Here is a 25,238-nt window from a genome sequence, read left to right as displayed (position 1 = left end):
TATCCTAAACCAATTCAGAAGTCCCAGTGGAGATTCCAGGTGTCTAAAACAGCCACAAGATGGAGACAAATTACTGGCAGGCTTAGTATTTCTCCTTAAGGTCTAGAGCACTGGTTCCCAAACTGTTTATAGTGCTGTACCCCATCAAACATTCAACCTACAGCTGTAGCCCCTCTAGCAACAGGGTCAGCACAGTCTCAAATGTTGTTTTTTGTCATCATTGTAAACCTGCCACACACACACACTACGAAACATAATGGTTAGAGTGTTGGACTAGTAACTGGAAGGTTGCTAGATCAAATCCCTGAGCTGACAAGGTACAAATCTGTAATTCTGCCCCTGAACAAAGCAGGTAACTCACTGTTCCCCAGTAGGATGTCATTGTAAATAAGAATTTGTTCTTTAACTGACTGCCTAGTGTAATAAAGGTTAAATAAAAAATGTAACCCAGCTCGTGGGAAGTGACAAAGAGCTCTTATAGGACCAGCGCACAAATAATAATAATAATCAATCATTTTGCTCTTTATTTAGCTTTCTTACATATAAGGGTGTGCTTGAAAGGATGCACATAACTCTGCAATGTTGGGTTGTATTGGAGAGAGTCTTAGTCTTAAATCATTTTCCACACACAGTCTGTGCCTGTGTAGTTTTCATGCTAGTGAGGGCCGAGAATCCACTCTCACATAGGTACGTGGTTGCAAAGGGCATCAGTGTCTTAACAGCACAATTTGCCATGGCAGGATAATCTGAACGCAGATCATTTTGCTGAGGTCTAGCAAAATGAAGGCAGTTATACATTTAAAAACATAAGACATTCATAACAGATTTCACAACATTAAGTGTGTGCCCTCAGACATCTTCTCTATGACCACATATCTATCACACAAAATCCATGTAGTGTGTGTATAGTGCATATGTTATTGTGTGTGTATGTATGTGTCTGTGTGTGTCTCTTCACAATCCCCGCGGTTCCATAAGGGGTTTTTCAAGCTGGTTTTAACATATAATTTCAGTGCTGCCATGAGTTACTTGAGTTCCATGTAGTCATGGCTCTATGTAGTACTGTGCACCTCCCAGAGTTTGTTCAGACTTGGGGACTGACCTACAGACTTGGGGACTGTGAAGAGACCTCTGGTGGCATGTCTTGTGGGGTATTATTATTATTATTTTTTTTACATTTTACCTTTATTTAACTAGGCAAGTCAGTTAAGAACAAATTCTTATTTTCAATGACGGCCTAGGAACAGTGGGTTAACTGCCTGTTCAGGGGCAGAACGACAGATTTGTACCTTGTCAGCTCGGGGGTTTGAACTTGCAACCTTCCGGTTACTAGTCCAACGCTCTAACCACTAGGCTACCTACCTGCCGCCCCGTATGCAGGTGTCCGAGCTGTGCGCCAGTAGTTCAAACAGACAGCCCGGTACATTCAACATGTCAATACCTTCACTTTTAGCCAGGAGAGATTGACATGCCTATTATTACAAGATTTAGTTGAGGTTTAGGATTTTAGTGAATGATTTGTCCCAACTACAAATGCTTTTAGTTTTTGAAATATTTTGGATTAATTTATTCCTTGTCACCCATTTTGAAACTAACTGCAGCTCTTTGCTAAGTGTTGCAGTCATTTCAGTCGCTGTGGTAGCTGATGTGTATAGTGTTGAGTCATTTGCATACATAGACACTCTGGCTTTACTCAAAGCCAGTGGCATGTCATTAGTCAAGATTGAAAAAAGTAAGGGGCCTAGACAGCTGCCCTGGAGAATTCCTGATTCTACCTGGATTATGTTTGAGAGGCTTCCATTAAAGGACACCCTCTGTGTTCTGTTAAGGTAGGCAAAATTACAATACTTGTCTTTCAGAATTTTGGCAGATATACTTGGATGTGTAGGGTCAGCGTTTGTTGCTGGCATGTCATGCCTAAATATGCTAATCTTGCCAATTAAATAGTAGTTACAGTTTGAAGCTGTCTCTTGAGTGGGTAGCCTGATGAAAGCCAGTCAATATTGTAAATCACCCAGGAAATATACCTCTCTAGTGATATCACATACATAATCAAGCATTTCACGATCCCTTGGTGGTCCCTTGGTGGTCTAGAGCAGCTTCCCAACAGGGCTAGAGTGTGAGGGGTTAGGGTGTGAGGGGTTAGGGTTAGAGACAGAGAGGTAGACTTACGAAACACAGGGAAGGGGGATGGTTAGGGTTAGGGTATGAGGGGTTAAGGTGTGAGGGTTAGGGTTAGGGTTAGAGACGGAGAGATAGACCTACGGAACACAGGGAAGGGTTAGGGTTAGAGCTAGGGTATGAGGGGTTAGGCTGTGAGGGTAAGGTTTAGATACAGAAAGGTAGCCTTATGGAACACAGGGAAGGGTTACGGTTAGGGTATGAGGGGTTAAGGTGTGAGGGTTAGGGTTAGGGTTAGAGACAGAGAGGTAGACCTACAGAACACAGGGAAGGGGGAGTTTCCCTTCAGAGCGTGGAAGTCCTGTTCTAGTCGTCTTCGTAGATCGATCTGTTCCAATAGAACCTTCTGGAGTTCCTCTTTCTCCATGTTCTCAACATCCTCCTTTAGTGGAACAGGGGAACTTCCATCTTGAGTTTGATCCCCTGGAACAAATGAAAGAAAATACGTTTTTGAATCAATAAGACAGTGAGTTATATTATCCAAACATACCCTCGTAAAACTGACTATCCTACTGATCCTTGACTACGGCGATGTCATTTACAAAATAGCCTCCAACACTCTACTCAGCAAATTGGATGTAGTCTATCACAGTGCCATCCATTTTGTCACCAAAGCACCATATACTACCCAACACTGCAACCAGTATGCTCTCGTTGGCTCGCCCTCGCTTCATATTCGTCGCTAAACCCACTGGCTCCAGGTCATCTATAAGTCTTTGCTAGGTAAAGCCCCGCCTCATCTCAGCTCACTGGTCACCATAGCAGCACCCACCCATTGCACTCGCTCCAGCAGGTATATCTCACTGGTCATCAATCAAAGCCTACTCCTCCTTATGCCGCCTCTCCTTTCAGTTCTCTGCTGCCAATGACTGGAACAAATTGCAAAAATACCTGAAGCTGGAGACTTATATCTCCCTCTCTAATTTTAAGCACCAGCTGTCAGAGCAGCTTACCGGTCACTGTACCTGTACACAGCCCATCTGTAAACAGCCCACCCAACTTCCTCATCCCCATATTGTTATTTATTTTATTGCTCCTTTGAACCCCAGTATCTCTACTTGCACATCTTCTGCACATCTATAACTCCAGTGTTAAATTGTAATTATTTCACCACTATGGCCTATTTATTGCCTTACCTCCCTAATCTTACTACATTTGCACACACAGTATATTTATTGTTCTATTATGTTATTGACTGTACGTTTGTTTATTCCATGTGTAACTCAGTGTTGTTGTTTGTGTCGCACTGCTTTCCTTTATCTTGGCCAGGTCGCAGTTGTAAATGAGAACTTGTTCTCAACTGGCCTACCTGGCTAAAAAAAGGTGAAAAAAAATCACTCGAATAATCTGTAGTACTCTGATTGCAATGCAACCATTGGCCTATAGGTGTGAGTCTAACTGCATATTTCCAGCGGACTACAACCAGAGAGCTTTTTTATAGACTACCACTCTTTCCTGTAGCCCTTTCACTGAATAACTGTAACAAACTCAAATAAAATCTCACTGGTCATTGCATTCCGTTAAGAACACCTTGGTTTTGATTGAAATTAGAAACTACATTTAAAATCTCTATAACAATCGCTCATATCTATTACATCAGAATAATCATGCTCACTATTAATTTGCCAAATAAGACAATCGAAATGTTTTACGCATTGCTGAATAGTATTACATCAGTATTAATTCCATTTTACATGTTGAACACACCTTGATGATTTAAATAACTAATTAATCAAATTGTTCAATGCTAAATGCATTAAACATTCAATAAAATAAGTGCAAGAAATAGAAAATTAACCTGAAAATGTCTTGTGTGTTTGTGTCTGAATTCTGACAATGTGGCAAATCAAACGGCTTAATGAAACGATCCAGCACATTCGTTTATATAATCTCCCACCACCCCTCTCCCCCTCTCTCTATATAATCTATCCTTCTCTCCATTTCTCATTCTCTCTCTTTAACTCTTTTGTCATTTCATGTCTTGCCTCCTTCAGCCTCCCAACGCTTCCCTCATTTCAAATGGTTTGCTCTCGCTCTCTCGCCGCTCTCTCTGTCTCATTTGACAAGCAAATCAGCAGACATTGCCTCGGGATATACGCCTCGTTTGACAGTCAATTAACCAGGAATAGTCAAAGCCAAAGCAGTTTGCATTACATAAATGGAAAATTAGATAATTTTTCTACCAAGAAACAGCACTCCCTTTTAGACAGAGTGTCTTTGGATTCAGAAAGTCCAATCACGTCGCCCATCGCCCAGGGAGACGTTTAGCAATCAGACAAAGGTGGTCTCATTTAATTTGTATTGTGTAATTTAAAAAAATATATTCTATATTATGTGAGGACATCATTATGGGCTAGATAATATAAATGTTGCCATAGATGTCATAAAATACTGAATGTTTCTGAGATAGATATAAAAGGCAATAAACTGTGATCCTTATAGTGGAAGGTTTTGCCAAGGAAAAGGCAATTATATGGGTTTGATATGGTTGAAATGGAGATAGTCAACTACCCTGTGTTGAGCTGAATGTCTTGTAGAAAACATTGTAGAACTGTAATGATTCCCTGTTGAACAAATTCTACAACACATTTTGGACAACATTGGAACATTGGAAACAGCCGTACTTCCATTCCACAGTCTATCGGCTATTCCATCTGTTTATGTTGTTCTAATAATCCCTAAACCTATGGTCTGTGAGAGGAGAATGAATCCCTAAAGCTATGGTCTGTGAGATGAGAATGAGTCTCTAATAATCCCTAAACCTATTGTCTGTGAGAGGAGAATGAGTCTCTAATAATCCCCAAACCTATGGTCTGTGAGAGGAGAATGAGTCTCTAATAATCCCTAAACCTATGGTCTGTGAGAGGAGAATGAGTCTCTAATAATCCCCAAACCTATGGTCTGTGAGAGGAGAATGAGTCTCTAATAATCCCTAAACCTATGGTCTGTGAGAGGAGAATGAGTCTCTAATAATCCCTAAACCTATGGTCTGTGAGAGGAGAATGAGTCTCTAATAATCCCTAAACCTATGGTCTGTGAGATGAGAATAAGTCTCTAATAATCCCTAAATCTATGGTCTGTGAGAGGAGAATGAGTCTCTAATAATCCCCAAACCTATGGTCTGTGAGAGGAGAATGAGTCTCTAATAATCCCTAAACCTATGGTCTGTGAGAAGAGAAAGAGTCTGAAATAATCCCTAAACCTATGGTCTGTGACTGGAACATGAGTCTCTAAAAATCCCTAAACCTATGGTCTGTGAGAGGAGAATGATTCTCTAATAATCCCTAAACCTATGGCCTGTGAGAGGAGAATGAGTCTCTAATAATCCCTAAACCTATGGTCTGAGAGGAGAATGAGTCTCTAAGAATTCTTAAACCTATGGTCTGTGAGAGGAGAATGAGTCTCTAATAATCCCTAAACCTATGGTCTGTGAGAGGAGAATGAGTCTCTAATAATCCCTAAACCTATGGTCTGTGAGAGGAGAATGAGTCTCTAACAATCCCAAAATCTATGGTCTGCGAAAGGAGAGTGAATCTCTAATAATCCCTAAACCTATGGTCTGCGAGAGGAGAATGAGTCTCTAATAATCCCTAACCTATGGTCTGTGAGAGGAGAATGAGTCTCTAATAATCCCTAAACCTATGGTCTGTGAGAGGAGAATGAGTCTCTAATAATCCCTAAACCTATGGTCTGTGAGAGGAGAATGAGTCTCTAATAATCCCTAAACCTATGGTCTGTGAGAGGAGAATGAGTCTCTAATAATCCCTAAACCTATGGTCTGTGAGAGGAGAATGAGTCTCTAATAATCCTTAAACCTATGGTCTGTGAGAGGAGAATGAGTCTCTAATAATCCCTAAACCTATGGTCTGTGAGAGGAGAATGAGTCTCTAATAATCCCTAAACCTATGGTCTGTGAGAGGAGAATAAGTCTCTAATAATCCCTAAACCTATGGTCTGTGAGAGGAGAATGAGTCTCTAATTATCCCTAACCTATGGTCTGTGAAAGGAGAATGGGTCTCTAATAATCCTTAAACCTATGGTCTGTGAGAAGAGAATGAGTCTCTAATAATCCCTAAACCTATGGTCTGTGAGAGGAGAAAAAGTCTCTAATAATCCCTAAACCTATGGTCTGTGAGAGGAGAATAAGTCTCTAATAATCCCTAAACCTATGGTCTGTGAGAGGAGAAAAAGTCTCTAATAATCCTTAAACCTTTGGTATGTGAGAGGAGAATGAGTTTCTAATAATCCCTAAACCTATGGTCTGTGAGAGGAGTATGAGTCTCTAATAATCCCTAAAGCTATGGTCTGTGAGAGGAGAATGAGTCTCTAATAATCCCTAAAGCTATGGTATGTGAGAGGAGAATGAGTCTCTAATAATCACTAAACCTATGGTCTGTGAGAGGAGAATGAGTCTCTAATAATCCCTAAACCTATGGTCCGAGAGAAGAGAATGAGTCTCTAATAATCCTTAAACCTATGGTCTGTGAGAGGAAAATGAGTCTCTAAGAATTCTTAAACCTATGGTCTGTGAGAGGAGAATGAGTCTCTAATTATCCCTAACCTATGGTCTGTGAAAGGAGAATGGGTCTCTAATAATCCTTAAACCTATGGTCTGTGAGAAGAGAATGAGTCTCTAATAATCCCTAAACCTATGGTCTGTGAGAGGAGAATGAGTCTCTAATAATCCCTAAACCTATGGTCTGTGAGAGGAGAATGAGTCTCTAATAATCCTTAAACCTATGGTCTGTGAGAGGAGAATGAGTCTCTAATAATCCCTAAACCTATGGTCTGTGAGAGGAGAATGAGTCTCTAATAATCCCTAAACCTATGGTCTGTGAGAGGAGAATGAGTCTCTAATAATCCCTAAACCTATGGTCTGTGAGATGAGAATGAGTCTCTAATAATCCCTAAACCTATGGTCTGTGAGAGGAGAATGAGTCTCTAATAATCCCTAAACCTATGGTCTGTGAGAGGAGAATGAGTCTTTAATAATCCCTAAACCTATGGTCTGTGAGAGGAGAATGAGTCTCTAATAATCCCCAAACCTATGGTCTGTGAGAGGAGAATGAGTCTCTAATAATCCCTAAACCTATGGTCTGTGAGAGGAGAATGAGTCTCTAATAATCCCTAAACCTATGGTCTGTGAGAGGAGAATGAGTCTCTAATAATCCCTAAACCTATGGTCTGTGAGATGAGAATAAATCTCTAATAATCCCTAAATCTATGGTCTGTGAGAGGAGAATGAGTCTCTAATAATCCCCAAACCTATGGTCTGTGAGAGGAGAATGAGTCTCTAATAATCCCTAAACCTATGGTCTGTGAGAGGAGAATGAGTCTCTAATAATCCCTAAACCTATGGTCTGTGAGAGGAGAATGAGTCTCTAATAATCCCCAAACCTATGGTCTGTGAGAGGAGAATGAGTCTCTAATAATCCCAAAACCTATGGTCTGTGAGAGGAGAATGAGTCTCTAATAATCCCTAAACCTATGGTCTGTGAGAGGAGAATGAGTCTCTAATAATTCTTAAACCTATGGTCTGTGAGAGGAGAATGAGTCTCTAATAATCCCTAAACCTATGGTCTGTGAGAGGAGAATGAGTCTCTAATAATCCCTAAACCTATGGTCTGTGAGAGGAGAATGAGTCTCTAATAATCCCTAAACCTATGGTCTGTGAGAGGAGAATGAGTCTCTAATAATCCCTAAACCTATGGTCTGTGAGAGGAGAATGAGTCTCTAATAATCCCTAAACCTATGGTCTGTGAGAGGAGAATGAGTCTCTAATAATCCCTAAACCTATGGTCTGTGAGAGGAGAATGAGTCTCTAATAATCCCTAAACCTATGGTCTGTGAGAGGAGAATGAGTCTCTAATAATCCCTAAACCTATGGTCTGTGAGAGGAGAATGAGTCTCTAATAATCCCTAAACCTATGGTCTGTGAGAGGAGAATGAGTCTCTAATAATCCCTAAACCTATGGTCTGTGAGAGGAGAATGAGTCTCTAATAATCCCTAAACCTATGGTCTGTGAGAGGAGAATGAGTCTCTAATAATCCCCAAACCTATGGTCTGTGAGAGGAGAATGAGTCTCTAATAATCCCTAAATCCCTAAACCTATGGTCTGTGAGATGAGAATAAGTCTCTAATAATCCCTAAATCTATGGTCTGTGAGAGGAGAATGAGTCTCTAATAATCCCCAAACCTATGGTCTGTGACTGGAACATGAGTCTCTAATAATCCCTAAACCCATGGTCTGTGAGAGGAGAATGGGTCTCTAATAATCCCTAAACCTATGGTCTGTGAGAGGAGAATGAGTCTCTAATAATCCCTAAACCTATGGTCTGTGAGAGGAGAATGAGTCTCTAATAATCCCTAAACCTATTGTCTGTGAGAGGAGAATGAGTCTCTAATAATCCCTAAACCTATGGTCTGTGAGAGGAGAATGAGTCTCTAATAATCCCTAAACCTATGGTCTGTGAGAGGAGAATGATGGTCTCTAATAATCCCTAAACCTATGGTCTGTGAGAGGAGAATGAGTCTCTAAACCTATGGTCTGTAATCCCTAAACCTATGGTCTGTGAGAGGAGAATGAGTCTCTAATAATCCCTAAACCTATGGTCTGTGAGAGGAGAATGAGTCTCTAATAATCCCTAAACCTATGGTCTGTGAGAGGAGAATGAGTCTCTAATAATCCCTAAACCTATGGTCTGTGAGAGGAGAATGAGTCTCTAATAATCCCTAAACCTATGGTCTGTGAGAGGAGAATGAGTCTCTAATAATCCCTAAACCTATGGTCTGTGAGAGGAGAATGAGTCTCTAATAATCCCTAAACCTATGGTCTGTGAGATGAGAATAAGTCTCTAATAATCCCTAAATCTATGGTCTGTGAGAGGAGAATGAGTCTCTAATAATCCCTAAACCTATGGTCTGTGAGAAGATAATGAGTCTCTAATAATCCCTAAACCTATGGTCTGTGAGAGGAGAATGAGTCTCTAATAATCCCTAAACCTATGGTCTGTGAGAGGAGAATGAGTCTCTAATAATCCCTAAACCTATGGTCTGTGAGAGGAGAATGAGTCTCTAATAATCCCTAAACCTATGGTCTGTGAGAGGAAATGAGTCTCTAATAATCCCTAAACCTATGGTCTGTGAGAGGAGAATGAGTCTCTAATAATCCCTAAACCTATGGTCTGTGAGAGGAGAATGAGTCTCTAATAATCCCTAAACCTATGGTCTGAGAGGAGAATGAGTCTCTAACAATCCCTAAACCTATGGTCTGTGAGAGGAGAATGAGTCTCTAATAATCCCTAAACCTATGGTCTGTGAGAGGAGAATGAGTCTCTAAGAATTCTTAAACCTATGGTCTGTGAGAGGAGAATGAGTCTCTAATAATCCTTAAACCTATGGTCTGCGAGAGGAGAGTGAATCTCTAATAATCCACAAATCTATGGTCTGCGAAGGAGAGTGAATCTCTAATAATCCCTAAACCTATGGTCTGTGAGAGGAGAATGAGTCTCTAATAATCCCTAAACCTATGGTCTGTGAGAAGAGAATAAGTCTCTAATAATCCCCAAATCTATGGTCTGCGAAAGGAGAGTGAATCTCTAATAATCCCTAAACCTATGGTCTGTGAGAGGAGAATGAGTCTCTAATAATCCCTAAACCTATGGTCTGTGAGAGGAGAATGAGTCTCTAATAATCCCTAAACCTATGGTCTGTGAGAGGAGAATGAGTCTCTAATAATCCCCAAACCTATGGTCTGTGAGAGGAGAATGAGTCTCTAATAATCCCTAAACGTATGGTCTGTGAGAGGAGAATGAGTCTCTAATAATCCCTAAACCTATGGTCTGTGAGAGGAGAATAAGTCTCTAATAATCCCTAAACCTATTGTCTGTGAGATGAGAATAAGTCTCTAATAATCCCCAAACCTATGGTCTGTGAGAGGAGAATGAGTCTCTAATAATCCCTAAACCTATGGTCTGTGAGAGGAGAATGAGTCTCTAATAATCCCTAAACCTATGGTCTGTGAGAGGAGAATGAGTCTCTAATAATCCCTAAACCTATGGTCTGTGAGATGAGAATAAGTCTCTAATAATCCCTAAATCTATGGTCTGTGAGAGGAGAATGAGTCTCTAATAATCCCCAAACCTATGGTCTGTGACTGGAACATGAGTCTCTAATAATCCCTAAACCCATGGTCTGTGAGAGGAGAATGGGTCTCTAATAATCCCTAAACCTATGGTCTGTGAGAGGAGAATGAGTCTCTAATAATCCCTAAACCTATGGTCTGTGAGAGGAGAATGAGTCTCTAATAATCCCTAAAGCTATGGTCTGTGAGAGGAGAATGAGTCTCTAATAATCCCTAAACCTATGGTCTGAGAGAGGAGAATGAGTCTCTAATAATCCCTAAACCTATGGTCTGTGAGAGGAGAAAAAGTCTCTAATAATCCCTAAACCTATGGTCTGCGAGAGGAGAATAAGTCTCTAATAATCCCTAAACCTATGGTCTGTGAGAAGAGAATGAGTCTCTAATAATCCCTAAACCTATGGTCTGTGAGAGGAGAATGAGTCTCTAATAATCCCTAAACCTATGGTCTGTGAGAGGAGAATGAGTCTCTAATAATCCCTAAACCTATGGTCTGTGAGAGGAGAATGAGTCTCTAATAATCCCCAAACCTATGATCTGTGAGAGGAGAATGAGTCTCTAATAATCCCCAAACCTATGGTCTGTGACTGGAACATGAGTCTCTAATAATCCCTAAACCCATGGTCTGTGAGAGGAGAATGGGTCTCTAATAATCCCTAAACCTATGGTCTGTGAGAGGAGAATGAGTCTCTAATAATCCCTAAACCCATGGTCTGTGAAATTTGAATGAGTCTCTAATAATCCCTCAACCTATGGTCTGTGAGAGGAGAATGGGTCTCTAATAATCCCTAAACCTATGGTCTGTGAGAGGAGAATGAGTCTCTAATAATCCCTAAACCTATGGTCTGTGAGAGGAGAATGAGTCTCTAATAATCCCTAAACCTATGGTCTGTGAGAGGAGAATGAGTCTCTAATAATCCCTAAACCTATGGTCTGTGAGAGGAGAATGAGTGTCTAATAATCCCAAACCTATGGTCTGTGAGAGGAGAATGAGTCTCTAATAATCCCTAAACCCATGGTCTGTGAGAGGAGAATGAGTCTCTAATAATCCCTAAACCTATGGTCTGTGAGAGGAGAATGAGTCTCTAATAATCCCTAAACCTATGGTCTGTGAGAGGAGAATGAGTCTCTAATAATCCCTAAACCTATGGTCTGTGAGAGGAGAATGAGTCTCTAATAATCCCTAAACCTATGGTCTGTGAGAGGAGAATGAGTCTCTAATAATCCCTAAACCTATGGTCTGTGAGAGGAGAATGAGTCTCTAATAATCCCTAAACCTATGGTCTGAGAGGAGAATGAGTCTCTAACAATCCCTCAACCTATGGTCTGTGAGAGGAGAATGAGTCTCTAATAAACCCTAAATTTAAGGTCTGTGAGAGGAGAATGAGTGTCTAATAATCCCCAAATCTATGGTCTGCGAGAGGAGAATGAGTCTCTAATAATCCCTAAACCTATGGTCTGTGAGAGGAGAATGAGTCTCTAATAATCCCTAAACCTATGGTCTGTGAGAGGAGAATGAGTCTCTAATAATCCCTCAACCTATGGTCTGTGAGAGGAGAATGAGTCTCTAATAAACCCTAAATTTAAGGTCTGTGAGATGAGAATAAGTCTCGAACAATCCCTAAACCTATGGTCTGTGAGAGGAGAAAAAGTCTCTAATAATCCCTAAACCTATGGTCTGCGAGAGGAGAATGAGTCTCTAATAATCCCTAAACCTATGGTCTGTGAGAGGAGAATGAGTCTCTAATAATCCCTAAACCTATGGTCTGTGAGAGGAGAATGAGTCTCTAATAATCCCTAAACCTATGGTCTGTGAGAGGAGAATGAGTCTCTAATAATCCCTAAACCTATGGTCTGTGAGAGAGGAGAATGAGTCTCTAATAATCCCTAAACCTATGGTCTGTGAGAGGAGAATGATTCTCTAATAATCCCTAAACCTATGGTCTGTGAGAGGAGAATGAGTCTCTAATAATCCCTAAACCTATGGTCTGTGAGAGGAGAATGAGTCTCTAATAATCCCTAAACCTATGGTCTGTGAGAGGAGAATGAGTCTCTAATAATCCCTAAACCTATGGTCTGTGAGAGGAGAATGAGTGTCTAATAATCCCTAAACCTATGGTCTGTGAGAGGAGAATGAGTCTCTAATAATCCCTAAACCTATGGTCTGCGAGAGGAGAATGAGTCTCTAATAATCCCTAAACCTATGGTCTGTGAGAGGAGAATGAGTCTCTAATAATCCCTAAACCTATGGTCTGTGAGAGGAGAATGAGTCTCTAATAATCCCTAAACCTATGGTCTGTGAGAGGAGAATGAGTCTCTAATAATCCCTAAACCTATGGTCTGTGAGAGGAGAATGAGTCTCTAATAATCCCTAAACCTATGGTCTGTGAGAGGAGAATGAGTCTCTAATAATCCCTAAACCTATGGTCTGTGAGAGGAGAATGAGTCTCTAATAATCCCTAAACCTATGGTCTGTGAGAGGAGAATGAGTCTCTAATAATCCCTAAACCTATGGTCTGTGAGAGGAGAATGAGTCTCTAATAATCCCTAAACCTATGGTCTGTGAGAGGAGAATGAGTCTCTAATAATCCCTAAACCTATGGTCTGTGAGAGGAGAATGAGTCTCTAATAATCCCTAAACCTATGGTCTGTGAGAGGAGAATGAGTCTCTAATAATCCCTAAACCTATGGTCTGTGAGAGGAGAATGAGTCTCTAATAATCCCTAAACCTATGGTCTGTGAGAGGAGAATGAGTCTCTAATAATCCCTAAACCTATGGTCTGTGAGATGAGAATGAGTCTCTAATAATCCCTAAACCTATGGTCTGTGAGAGGAGAATGAGTCTCTAATAATCCCTAAACCTATGGTCTGTGAGAGGAGAATGAGTCTCTAATAATCCCTAAACCTATGGTCTGTGAGAGGAGAATGAGTCTCTAATAATCCCTAAACCTATGGTCTGTGAGAGGAGAATGAGTCTCTAATAATCCCTAAACCTATGGTCTGTGAGAGGAGAATGAGTCTCTAATAATCCCTAAACCTATGGTCTGTGAGAGGAGAATGAGTCTCTAATAATCCCTAAACCTATGGTCTGTGAGAAGAGAAAGAGTCTGAAATAATCCCTAAACCTATGGTCTGTGAGAGGAGAATGAGTCTCTAATAATCCCTAAACCCATGGTCTGTGAGAGGAGAATGAGTCTCTAATAATCCCTAAACCTATGGTCTGTGAGAGGAGAATGAGTCTCTAATAATCCCTAAACCTATGGTCTGTGAGAGGAGAATGAGTCTCTAATAATCCCTAAACATATGGTCTGTGAGAAGAGAATGAGTCTCTAATAATCCTTAAACCTATGGTCTGTGAGAGGAGAATGAGTCTCTAAGAATTCTTAAACCTATGGTCTGTGAGAGGAGAATGAGTCTCTAATAATCCTTAAACCTATGGTCTGTGAGAGGAGAATGAGTCTCTAATAATCCTTAAACCTATGGTCTGTGAGAGGAGAATGAGTCTCTAATAATCCCTAAACCTATGGTCTGTGAGAGGAGAATGAGTCTCTAATAATCCCTAAACCTATGGTCTGTGAGAGGAGAATGAGTCTCTAATAATCCCTAAACCTATGGTCTGTGAGAGGAGAATGAGTCTCTAATAATCCCTAAACCTATGGTCTGTGAGAGGAGAATGAGTCTCTAATAATCCCTAAACCTATGGTCTGTGAGAGGAGAATGAGTCTCTAATAATCCCTAAACCTATGGTCTGTGAGAGGAGAATGAGTCTCTAATAATCCCTAAACCTATGGTCTGTGAGAGGAGAATGAGTCTCTAATAATCCCTAAACCTATGGTCTGTGAGAGGAGAATGAGTCTCTAATAATCCCTAAACCTATGGTCTGTGAGAGGAGAATGAGTCTCTAATAATCCCTAAACCTATGGTCTGTGAGAGGAGAATGAGTCTCTAATAATCCCTAAACCTATGGTCTGTGAGAGGAGAATGAGTCTCTAATAATCCCTAACCTATGGTCTGTGAAAGGAGAATGGGTCTCTAATAATCCTTAAACCTATGGTCTGTGAGAGGAGAATGAGTCTCTAACAATCCCTCAACCTATGGTCTGTGAGAGGAGAATGAGTCTCTAATAAACCCTAAATTTAAGGTCTGTGAGATGAGAATAAGTCTCGAACAATCCCTAAACCTATGGTCTGTGAGAGGAGAAAAAGTCTCTAATAATCCCTAAACCTATGGTCTGCGAGAGGAGAATAAGTCTCGAACAATCCCTAAACCTATGGTCTGTGAGAGGAGAATGAGTCTCTAATAATCCCTAAACCTATGGTCTGTGAGAGGAGAATGAGTCTCTAATAATCCCTAAACCTATGGTCTGTGAGAGGAGAATGAGTCTCTAATAATCCCTAAACCTATGGTCTGTGAGAGGAGAATGAGTCTCTAATAATCCCTAAACCTATGGTCTGTGAAAGGAGAATGAGTCTCTAATAATCCCTAAACCTATGGTCTGTGAGAAGAGAATGAATCTCTAATAATCCCTAAACCTATGGTCTGTGAGAGGAGAATGAGTCTCTAATAATCCCTAAACCTATGGTCTGCGAAAGGAGAATGAATCTCTAATAATCCCTAAACCTATGGTCTGTGAGAGGAGAATGAGTCTCTAATAATCCCTAAACCTATGGTCTGTGAGAGGAGAATGAATCTCTAATAATCCCTAAACCTATGGTCTGTGAGAGGAGAATGAGTCTCTAATAATCCCTAAACCTATGGTCTGCGAAAGGAGAATGAATCTCTAATAATCCCCAAATCTATGGTCTGTGAGAAGAGAATGAATCTCTAATAATCCCTAAACCTATGGTCTGTGAGAGGAGAATGAGTCTCTAATAATCCCTAAACCTATGGTCTGTGAGAAGAGAATGAGTCTCTAATAATCCCTAAACCTATGGTCTGTGAGAGGAGAATGGGTCTCTAATAATCCTTTACCTATGGTCTGCAAAAGTAGAGTGAATCTCTAATAATCCCTAAACCTATGGTCTGTGAGAGGAGAATGAGTCTCTAATAATCCCTAAACCTATGGTCTGTGAGAGGAGAATGAGTCTCTAATAATCCCTCAAACCTATGGTCTGTGAGAGGAGAATGAGTCTCTAATAATCCCTAAACCTATGGTCTGTGAGAGGAGAATGAGTCTCTAATAATCGCTAAACCCATGGTCTGTGAAATTTGAATGAGTCTCTAATAATCCCTCAACCTCTGGTCTGTGAGAGGAGAATGGGTCTCTAAAAATCCCTAAACCTATGGTCTGTGAGAGGAGAATGAGTCTAGTCTCTAATAATCCCTAAACCTGTGGTCTGTGAGAGTAGAATGAATCCATAAACCTATGGTCTGTGAGATGAGAATGAGTCTCTAATAATCCCTAAACCTGTGGTCTGTGAGAGGAGAATGAGTCTCTAATAATCCCTAAACCTATGGTCTGTGAGAGGAGAATGAGTCTCTAAAGCTATTGTCTGTGAGATGAGAATGAGTCTCTAATAATCCCTAAACCTATGGTATGTGAGAGGAGAATGAATCCATAAACCTATGGTCTGTGAGATGAGAATGAGTCTCTAATAATCCCTAAACCTATGGTCTGTGAGAGGGGAATGAGTCTAATCTCTAATAATCCCTAAACCTGTGGTCTGTGAGAGTAGAATGAATCTCTAATAATCCCTAAACCTATGGTCTGTGAGAGGAGATGGTCTGTGATGTCTCTAATAATCCCTAAACCTATGGTCTGTGAGAGGAGAATGAGTCTCTAATAATCCCTAAACCTATGGTCTGTGAGAGGAGAATGAGTCTCTAATAATCCCTAAACCTATGGTCTGTGAGAGAGAGAATGAGTCTATAATAATCCCTAAACCTATGGTCTGTGAGAGGAGAATGAGTCTAGTCTCTAATAATCCCTAAACCTATGGTATGTGAGAGGAGAATGAATCCCTAAACCTATGGTCTGTGAGATGAGAATGAGTCTCTAATAATCCCTAAACCTATGGTCTGTGAGAGGAGAATGAGTCTCTAATAATCCCTAAACCTATGGTCTGTGAGAGCAGAAGTCTCTAATAATCCCTAAACCTATGGTCTGTGAGAGGAGAATGAGTCTCTAATAATCCCTAAACCTATGGTCTGTGAGAGGAGAATGAGTCTCTAATAATCCCTAAACCTATGGTCTGTGAGAGGAGAAATAATAATCCCTAAACCTATGGTCTGTGAGATGAGAATGAGTCTCTAATAATCCCTAAACCTATGGTCTGTGAGAGGAGAATGAATCTCTAATAATCCCTAAACCTATGGTCTGTGAGAAGAGAATGAGTCTCTAATAATCCCCAAACCTATGGTCTGCGAGAGGAGAGTGAATCTCTAATAATCCCTAAACCTATGGTCTGTGAGAGGAGAATGAGTCTCTAATAATCCCTAAACCTATGGTCTGTGAGAGGAGAATGAGTCTCTAATAATCCCTAAACCTATGGTCTGTGAGAGGAGAATGAGTCTCTAATTATCCCTAACCTATGGTCTGTGAAAGGAGAATGGGTCTCTAATAATCCCTAAACCTATGGTCTGTGAGAGAGAATGAGTCTCTAATAATCCCTAAACCTATGGTCTGTGAGAGGAGAATGAGTCTCTAATAATCCCTAAACCTATGGTATGTGAGAGGAGAATGAGTCTCCAATAATCCTTAAACATATGGTCTGTGAGAGGAGAATGAGTCTCTAATAATCCCTAAACCTATGGTCTGTGAGAGGAGAATGAGTCTCTAATAATCCCTAAAACTATGGACTGTGAGAGGAGAATGAGTCTCTAATAATCCCTAAAACTATGGACTGTGAGAGGAGAATGGGTCTCTAATAATCCCTAAACCTATGGTCTGTGAGAGGAGAATGAGTCTCTAATAATCCCTAAACCTATGGTCTGTGAGTGGAGAATGAGTCTCTAATAATCCCTAAACCTATGGTCTGTGAGAGGAGAATGAGTCTCTAATAATCCCTAAACCTATGGTCTGTGAGAGAGAATGAGTCTCTAATAATCCCTAAACCTATGGTCTGAGAATGAGTCTCTAATAATCCCTAAACCTATGGTCTGTGAGTGGAGAATGAGTCTCTAATAATCCCTAAACCTATGGTCTGTGAGAGGAGAATGAGTCTCTAACAATCCCTAAACCTATGGTCTGTGAGAGGAGATTGAGTCTCTAACAATCCCTAAACCTATGGTCTGTGAGAGGAGAATGAGTCTCTAATAATCCCTAAACCTATGGTCTGTGAGAGGAGAATGAGTCTCTAATAATCCCTAAACCTATGGTCTGTGAGAGGAGAATGAGTCTCTAATAATCCCTAAACCTATGGTCTGTGAGAGGAGAATGAGTCTCTAATAATCCCTAAACCTATGGTATGTGAAACCTATGGTCTGTGAGAGGAGAATGAGTCTCTAATAATCCCTAAACCTATGGTCTGTGAGTGAGAATGAGTCTCTAATAATCCCTAAACCTATGGTCTGTGAGAGGAGAATGAGTCTCTAATAATCCCTAAACCTATGGTCTGTGAGAGGAGAATGAGTCTCTAATAATCCCTAAACCAATGGTCTCTAATAATCCCTAAACCTATGGTCTGTGAGAGGAGAATGAGTCTCTAATAATCCCTAAACCTATGGTCTGTGAGAGGAGAATGTCTCTAATAATCCTAATCCTATGGTCTGTGAGATGAGAATGAGTCTCTAATAATCCCTAAACCTATGGTCTGAGAGGAGAATGAATCCCTAAAGCTATGGTCTGTGAGAGAATGAGTCTCTAATAATCCCTAAACCTATGGTCTTGAGAGGAGAATGAGTCTCTAATAATCCCTAAACCTATGGTCTGTGAGAGGAGAATGAGTCTCTAATAATCCCTAAACCTATGGTCTGTGAGAGGAGAATGAGTCTCTAATAATCCCTAAACCTATGGTCTGTGAGAGGAGAATGAGTCTCTAATAATCCCTAAACCTATGGTCTGTGAGAGGAGAATGAGTCTCTAATAATCCCTAAACCTATGGTCTGTGAGAGGAGAATGAGTCTCTAATAATCCCTAAACCTATGGTCTGTGAGAGGAGAATGAGTCTCTAATAATCCCTAAACCTATGGTCTGTGAGAGGAGAATGAGTCTCTAATAATCCCTAAACCTATGGTCTGTGAGAGGAGAATGAGTCTCTAATAATCCCTAAACCTATGGTCTGTGAGAGGAGAATGAGTCTCTAATAATCCCTAAACCTATGGTCTGTGAGAGGAGAATGAGTCTCTAATAATCCCTAAACCTATGGTCTGTGAGAGGAGAATGAGTCTCTAATAATCCCTAAACCTATGGTCTGTGAGAGGAGAATGAGTCTCTAATAATCCCTAAACCTATGGTCTGTGAGAGGAGAATGAGTCTCTAATAATCCCTAAACCTATGGTCTGTGAGAGGAGAATGAGTCTCTAATAATCCCTAAACCTATGGTCTGTGAGAGGAGAATGAGTCTCTAATAATCCCTAAACCTATGGTCTGTGAGAGGAGAATGAGTCTCTAATAATCCCTAAACCTATGGTCTGTGAGAGGAGAATGAGTCTCTAATAATCCCTAAACCTATGGTCTGTGAGAGGAGAATGAGTCTCTAATAATCCCTAAACCTATGGTCTGTGAGAGGAGAATGAGTCTCTAATAATCCCTAAACCTATGGTCTGTGAGAGGAGAATGAGTCTCTAATAATCCCTAAACCTATGGTCTGTGAGAGGAGAATGAGTCTCTAATAATCCCTAAACCTATGGTCTGTGAGAGGAGAATGAGTCTCTAATAATCCCTAAACCTATGGTCTGTGAGAGGAGAATGAGTCTCTAATAATCCCTAAAACCTATGGTCTGGTCTGTGAGAGGAGAATGAGTCTCTAATAATCCCTAAACCTATGGTCTGTGAGAGGAGAATGAGTCTAGTCTCTAATAATCCCTAAACCTATGGTCTGTGAGAGGAGAATGAGTCTCCAATAATCCCTAAACCTATGGTCTGTGAGAGGAGAATGAGTCTCTAAAACTAAACCATGGTCTGTGAAAGAATGAGTCTCTAATAATCCCTAAACCTATGGTCTGTGAGAGGAGAATGAGTCTCTAATAATCCCTAAACCTATGGTCTGTGAGAGGAGAATGAGTCTCTAATTATCCCTAACCTATGGTCTGTGAAAGGAGAATGGGTCTCTAATAATCCTTAAACCTATGGTCTGTGAGAGGAGAATGAGTCTCTAATAATCCCTAAACCTATGGTCTGTGAGAGGAGAATGAGTCTCTAATAATCCCTAAACCTATGGTCTGTGAGAGGAGAATGAGTCTCTAATAATCCCTAAACCTATGGTCTGTGAGAGAGAATGAGTCTCCAATCATCCCTAAACCTATGGTCTGTGAGAGGAAAGTGAATCTCTAATAATCCCTAAACCCATGGTCTGTGAAATTTGAATGAGTCTAGTCTCTAATAATCCATAAACCTATGGTCTGTGAGAGGAGAATGAGTCTCTAATAATCCTAAACCTATGGTCTGTGAGAGGAGAATGAGTCTCTAATAATCCCTAAACCTATGGTCTGTGAGAGGAGAATGAGTCTCTAATAATCCCTAAACCTATGGTCTGTGAGAGGAGAATGAGTCTCTAATAATCCCTAAACCTATGGTATGTGAGAGGAGAATGAGTCTCTAATAATCCCTAAACCTATTGTCTGTGAGAGGAGAATGAATCCCTAAACCTATGGTCTGTGAGAGGAGAATGAGTCTCTAATAATCCCTAAACCTATGGTCTGTGAGAGGAGAAAGTCTCCTAAACCTATGGTCTGTGAGAGGAGAATGAGTCTCTAATAATCCCTAAACCTATGGTCTGTGAGAAGAGAATGAGTCTCTAATAATCCCTAAACCTATGGTCTGTGAGAAGAGAATGAGTCTTTAATAATCCCTAAACCTATGGTCTGTGAGAAGAGAATGAGTCTCCAATAATCCCTAAACCTATGGTCTGTGAGAGGGGAATGAGTCTCTAATAATCCCTAAACCTATGGTCTGTGAGAGGAGAATGAATCCCTAAAGCTTTGGTCTGTGAGATGAGAATGAGTCTCTAATAATCCCTAAACCTATGGTCTGCGAGAGGAGAATGAGTCTAGTCTCTAATAATCCCTAAACCTATGGTCTGTGAGAGCAGAATGAGTCTCCAATCATCCCTAAACCTATGGTCTGTGAGAGGAAAATGAATCTAATCCCTAAACCTATGGTCTGTGAGATGAGAATGAGTCTCTAATAATCCCTAAACCTATGGTCTGTGAGAGGAGAATGGTCTCTAATAATCCCTAAACCTATGGTCTGTGAGAGGAGAATGAGTCTCTAATAATCCCTAAACCTATGGTCTGTGAGAGGAGAATGAGTCTCTAATAATCCCTAAACCTATGGTCTGTGAGAGGAGAATGAGTCTCTAATAATCCCTAAATTTGGTCTGTGAGAGGAGAATGAGTCTCTAATAATCCCTAAACCTAATGTGAGAGGAGAAGAATCCCTAAACCTATGGTCTGTGAGAGGAAAATGAATCTCTAATCATCCCTAAACCCATGGTCTGTGAAATTTGAATGAGTGAGTCTCTAATAATCCATAAACCTATGGTCTGTGAGAGGAGAATGAGTCTCTCCAATAATCCCTAAACCTATGGTCTGTGAGAGGAGAATGAGTCTCTAATAATCCCTAAACCTATGGTCTGTGAGAGGAGAATGAGTCTCTAATAATCCCTAAACCTATGGTCTGTGAGAGGAGAATGAGTCTCTAATAATCCCTAAACCTATGGTCTGTGAGAGGAGAATGAGTCTCTACTAAACCCTAAACCTATGGTCTGTGAGAGGAGAATGAGTCTCTAATAATCCCTAATCCTATGGTCTGTGAGGGGAGAATGAGTCTCTAATAATCCCTAAACCTATGGTCTGTGAGAGGAGAATGAATCCCTAAAGCTATGGTCTGTGAGATGAGAATGAGTCTCTAATAATCCCTAAACCTATGGTCTGTGAGAGGAGAATGAGTCTCTAATAATCCCTAAACCTATGGTCTGTGAGAGGAGAATGAGTCTCTAATAATCCCTAAACCTATGGTCTGTGAGAGGAGAATGAGTCTCTAATAATCCCTAAACCTATGGTCTGTGAGAGGAAATGAATCTCTAATCATCCCTAAACCCATGGTCTGTGAAATTTGAATGAGTCTAGTCTCTAATAATCCCTAAACCTATGGTCTGTGAGAGGAGAATGAGTCTAATAATCCCTAAACATATAATCCCTAAACCTATGGTCTGTGAGAGGAGAATGAGTCTCTAATAATCCCTAAACCTATGGTCTGTGAGAGGAGAATGAGTCTCTAATAATCCCTAAACCTATGGTCTGTGAGAGGAGAATGAGTCTCTAATAATCCCTAAACCTATGGTCTGTGAGAGGAGAATGAGTCTCTAATAATCCCTAAACCTATGGTCTGTGAGAGAGAATGAGTCTCTAATAATCCTTAAACCTATGGTCTGTGAGAGGAGAATGAATCCCTAAACCTATGGTCTGTGAGAATGAGAATAATCCCTAAACCTATGGTATGTGAGAGGAGAATAATCCCTAAACCTATGGTCTGTGAGAGGAGAATGAGTCTCTAATAATCCCTAAACCTATGGTCTGTGAGAGGAGAATGAGTCTCTAATAATCCCTAAACCTATGGTCTGTGAGAGGAGAATGAGTCTCTAATAATCCCTAAACCTATGGTCTGTGAGAGGAGAATGAGTCTCTAATAATCCTAAACCTATGGTCTGTGAGAGTAGAATGAGTCTCTAATAATCCCTAAACCTATGGTCTGTGAGTGAGAATGAGAATAAAACTCTGGTCTGTGAGAGGAGAAGTCTCTAATAATCCCTAAACCTATGGTCTGTGAGAGGAGAATGAGTCTCTAATAATCCCTAAACCTATGGTCTGTGAGAGGAGAATGAGTCTCTAATAATCCCTAAACCTATGGTCTGTGAGAGGAGAATGAGTCTCTAATAATCCCTAAACCTATGGTCTGTGAGAGGAGAATGAGTCTCTAATAATCCCTAAACCTATGGTCTGTGAGAAGAGAATGAGTCTCTAATAATCCCTAAACCTATGGTCTGTGAGAGGAGAATGAGTCTCTAATAATCCCTAAACCTATGGTCTGTGAGAGGAGAATGAGTCTCTAATAATCCCTAAACCTTCGATCTGTGAGAAGAGAATGAGTCTCTAATAATCCCTAAACCTATGGTCTGTGAGAAGAGAATGAGTCTTTAATAATCCCTAAACCTATGGTCTGTGAGAAGAGAATGAGTCTCCAATAATCCCTAAACCTATGGTCTGTGAGAGGGGAATGAGTCTCTAATAATCCCTAAACCTATGGTCTGTGAGAGGAGAATGAATCCCTAAAGCTTTGGTCTGTGAGATGAGAATGAGTCTCTAATAATCCCTAAACCTATGGTCTGCGAGAGGAGAATGAGTCTAGTCTCTAATAATCCCTAAACCTATGGTCTGTGAGAGCAGAATGAGTCTCCAATCATCCCTAAACCTATGGTCTGTGAGAGGAAAATGAATCTCTATTCATCCCTAAACCCATGGTCTGTGAAATTTGAATGAGTCTCTAATAATCCCTCAACCTATGGTCTGTGAGAGGAGCATGGGTCTCTAATAATCCCTAAACCTTTGGTCTGTGAGAGGAGAATGAGTCTCTAATAATCAAATAACCTATGGCCTGTGAGAGGAGAATGAGTCTCTAATAATCCCTAAACCTATGGTCTGTGAGAGGAGAATGAGTCTAGTCTCTAATAATCCCTAAACCTATGGTCTGCGAGAGGAGAATGAGTCTCTAATAATCCCTAAACCTATGGTATGTGAGAGGAGAAGAATCCCTAAACCTATGGTCTGTGAGAGGAGAATGAGTCTCTAATAATCCCTAAACCTATGGTATGTGAGAGGAGAATGAGTCTCTAATAATCCTTAATCCTATTGTCTGTGAGAGGAGAATGAATCCCTAAAGCTATGGTCTGTGACATTTGAATGAGTCTCTAATAATCCCTAAACCTATGGTATGTGAGAGGAGAATGAATCCCTAAACCTATGGTCTGTGAGTGGAGAATGAGTCTCTAATAATCCCTAAACCTATGGTCTGTGAGTGGAGAATGAGTCTCTAATAATCCCTAAACCTATGGTCTGTGAGAGGAGAATGAGTCTCTAACAATCCCTAAACCTATGGTCTGTGAGAGGAGATTGAGTCTCTAACAATCCCTAAATTGATGGTCTGTGAGAGTAGAATGAGTCTCTAATAATCCCTAAACCGATGGTCTGTGAGTGTAGAATGAGTCTCTAAAAGTCCCTAAAACTCTGGTCTGTGAGAGGAGAGTGAGTCTCTAATAATCCCTAAACCTATGGTCTGTGAGAGGAAAATGAGTCTCTAATAATCCCTAACCCTATGGTCTGTGAGAGGAGAATGAGTCTCTAATAATCCCCAAATCTATGGTCTGCGAGAGGAGAGTGAGTCTCTAATAATCCCTAAACCTATGGTCTGTGAGAGGAGAATGAGTCTCTAATAATCCCTAAACCTATGGTCTGTGAGAAGAGAATGAGTCTCTAATAATCCCTAAACCTATGGTCTGTGAGAGGAGAATGAGTCTCTAATAATCCCTAAACCTATGGTCTGTGAGAGGAGAATGAGTCTCTAATAATCCCTAAACCTATGGTCTGTGAGAAGAGAATGAGTCTCTAATAATCCCTAAACCTATGGTCTGTGAGAGGAGAATGAGTCTCTAATAATCCCTAAACCTATGGTCTGTGAGAAGAGAATGAGTCTCTAATAATCCCTAAACCTATGGTCTGTGAGAGGAGAATGAGTCTCTAATAATCCCTAAACCTATGGTCTGTGAGAGGAGAATGAATCCCTAAAGCTATGGTCTGTGAGATGAGAATGAGTCTCTAATAATCCCTAAACCTATGGTCTGTGAGAGGAGAATGAGTCTAGTCTCTAATAATCCCTAAACCTATGGTCTGTGAGAGAGAGAATGAGTCTCCAATAATCCCTAAACCTATGGTCTGTGAGAGGAAAATGAATCTCTAATAATCCCTAAACCTATGGTCTGTGAAAGAAGAATGAGTCTCTAATAATCCATAAACCTATGGTCTGTGAGAGGAGAATGAGTCTCTAATAATCCTTATACATATGGTCTGTGAGAGGAGAATGAGTCTCTAATAATCCCTAAACCAATGATCTGTGATAGGAGAATGAGTCTCTAATAATCCCTCAACCTATGGTCTGTGAGAGGAGCATGGGTCTCTAATAATCCCTAAACCTTTGGTCTGTGAGAGGAGAATGAGTCTCTAATAATCAAATAACCTATGGCCTGTGAGAGGAAAATGAGTCTCTAATAATCCCTAAACATATGGTCTGTGAGAGGAGAATGAGTCTAGTCTCTAATAATCCCTAAACCTATGGTCTGCGAGAGGAGAATGAGTCTCTAATAATCCCTAAACCTATGGTATGTGAGAGGAGAAGAATCCCTAAACCTATGGTCTGTGAGAGGAAAATGAATCTCTAATCATCCCTAAACCCATGGTCTGTGAAATTTGAATGAGTCTAGTCTCTAGTAATCCATAAACCTATGGTCTGTGAGAGGAGAATGATTCTCCAATAATCCTTATACATATGGTCTGTGAGAGGAGAATGAGTCTCTAATAATCCCTAAACCAATGGTCTGTGATAGGAGAATGAGTCTCGAATAATCCCTAAACCTATGGTATGTGAGAGGAGAATGAGTCTCTAATAATCCCTAATCCTATGGTCTGTGAGAGGAGAATGAGTCTCTACTAAACCCTAAACCTATGGTCTGTGAGAGGAGAATGAGTCTCTAATAATCCCTAATC

At 40.6% G+C, this 25,238-nt stretch overlaps 1 protein-coding gene across 1 annotated transcript in view; it reads right to left on the bottom strand.

Moving 5' to 3' along the window:
- Positions 1–14: 14 nt before the first annotated feature.
- Positions 15–25,238, bottom strand: part of skor2 (SKI family transcriptional corepressor 2) — a 46,984-nt gene continuing 21,760 nt past the window's right edge. Inside the window, 2 exon segments of the mRNA XM_064979028.1 lie at positions 15–43; positions 2,440–2,604. Coding sequence (XP_064835100.1) covers positions 15–43; positions 2,440–2,604 — 194 coding nt within the window.

This window comes from Oncorhynchus masou, chromosome 11 (assembly GCF_036934945.1).
Source record: "Oncorhynchus masou masou isolate Uvic2021 chromosome 11, UVic_Omas_1.1, whole genome shotgun sequence".
Lineage (NCBI taxonomy): Eukaryota > Metazoa > Chordata > Actinopteri > Salmoniformes > Salmonidae > Oncorhynchus > Oncorhynchus masou.
This window is presented reverse-complemented; position numbering and strand designations above follow the sequence as displayed.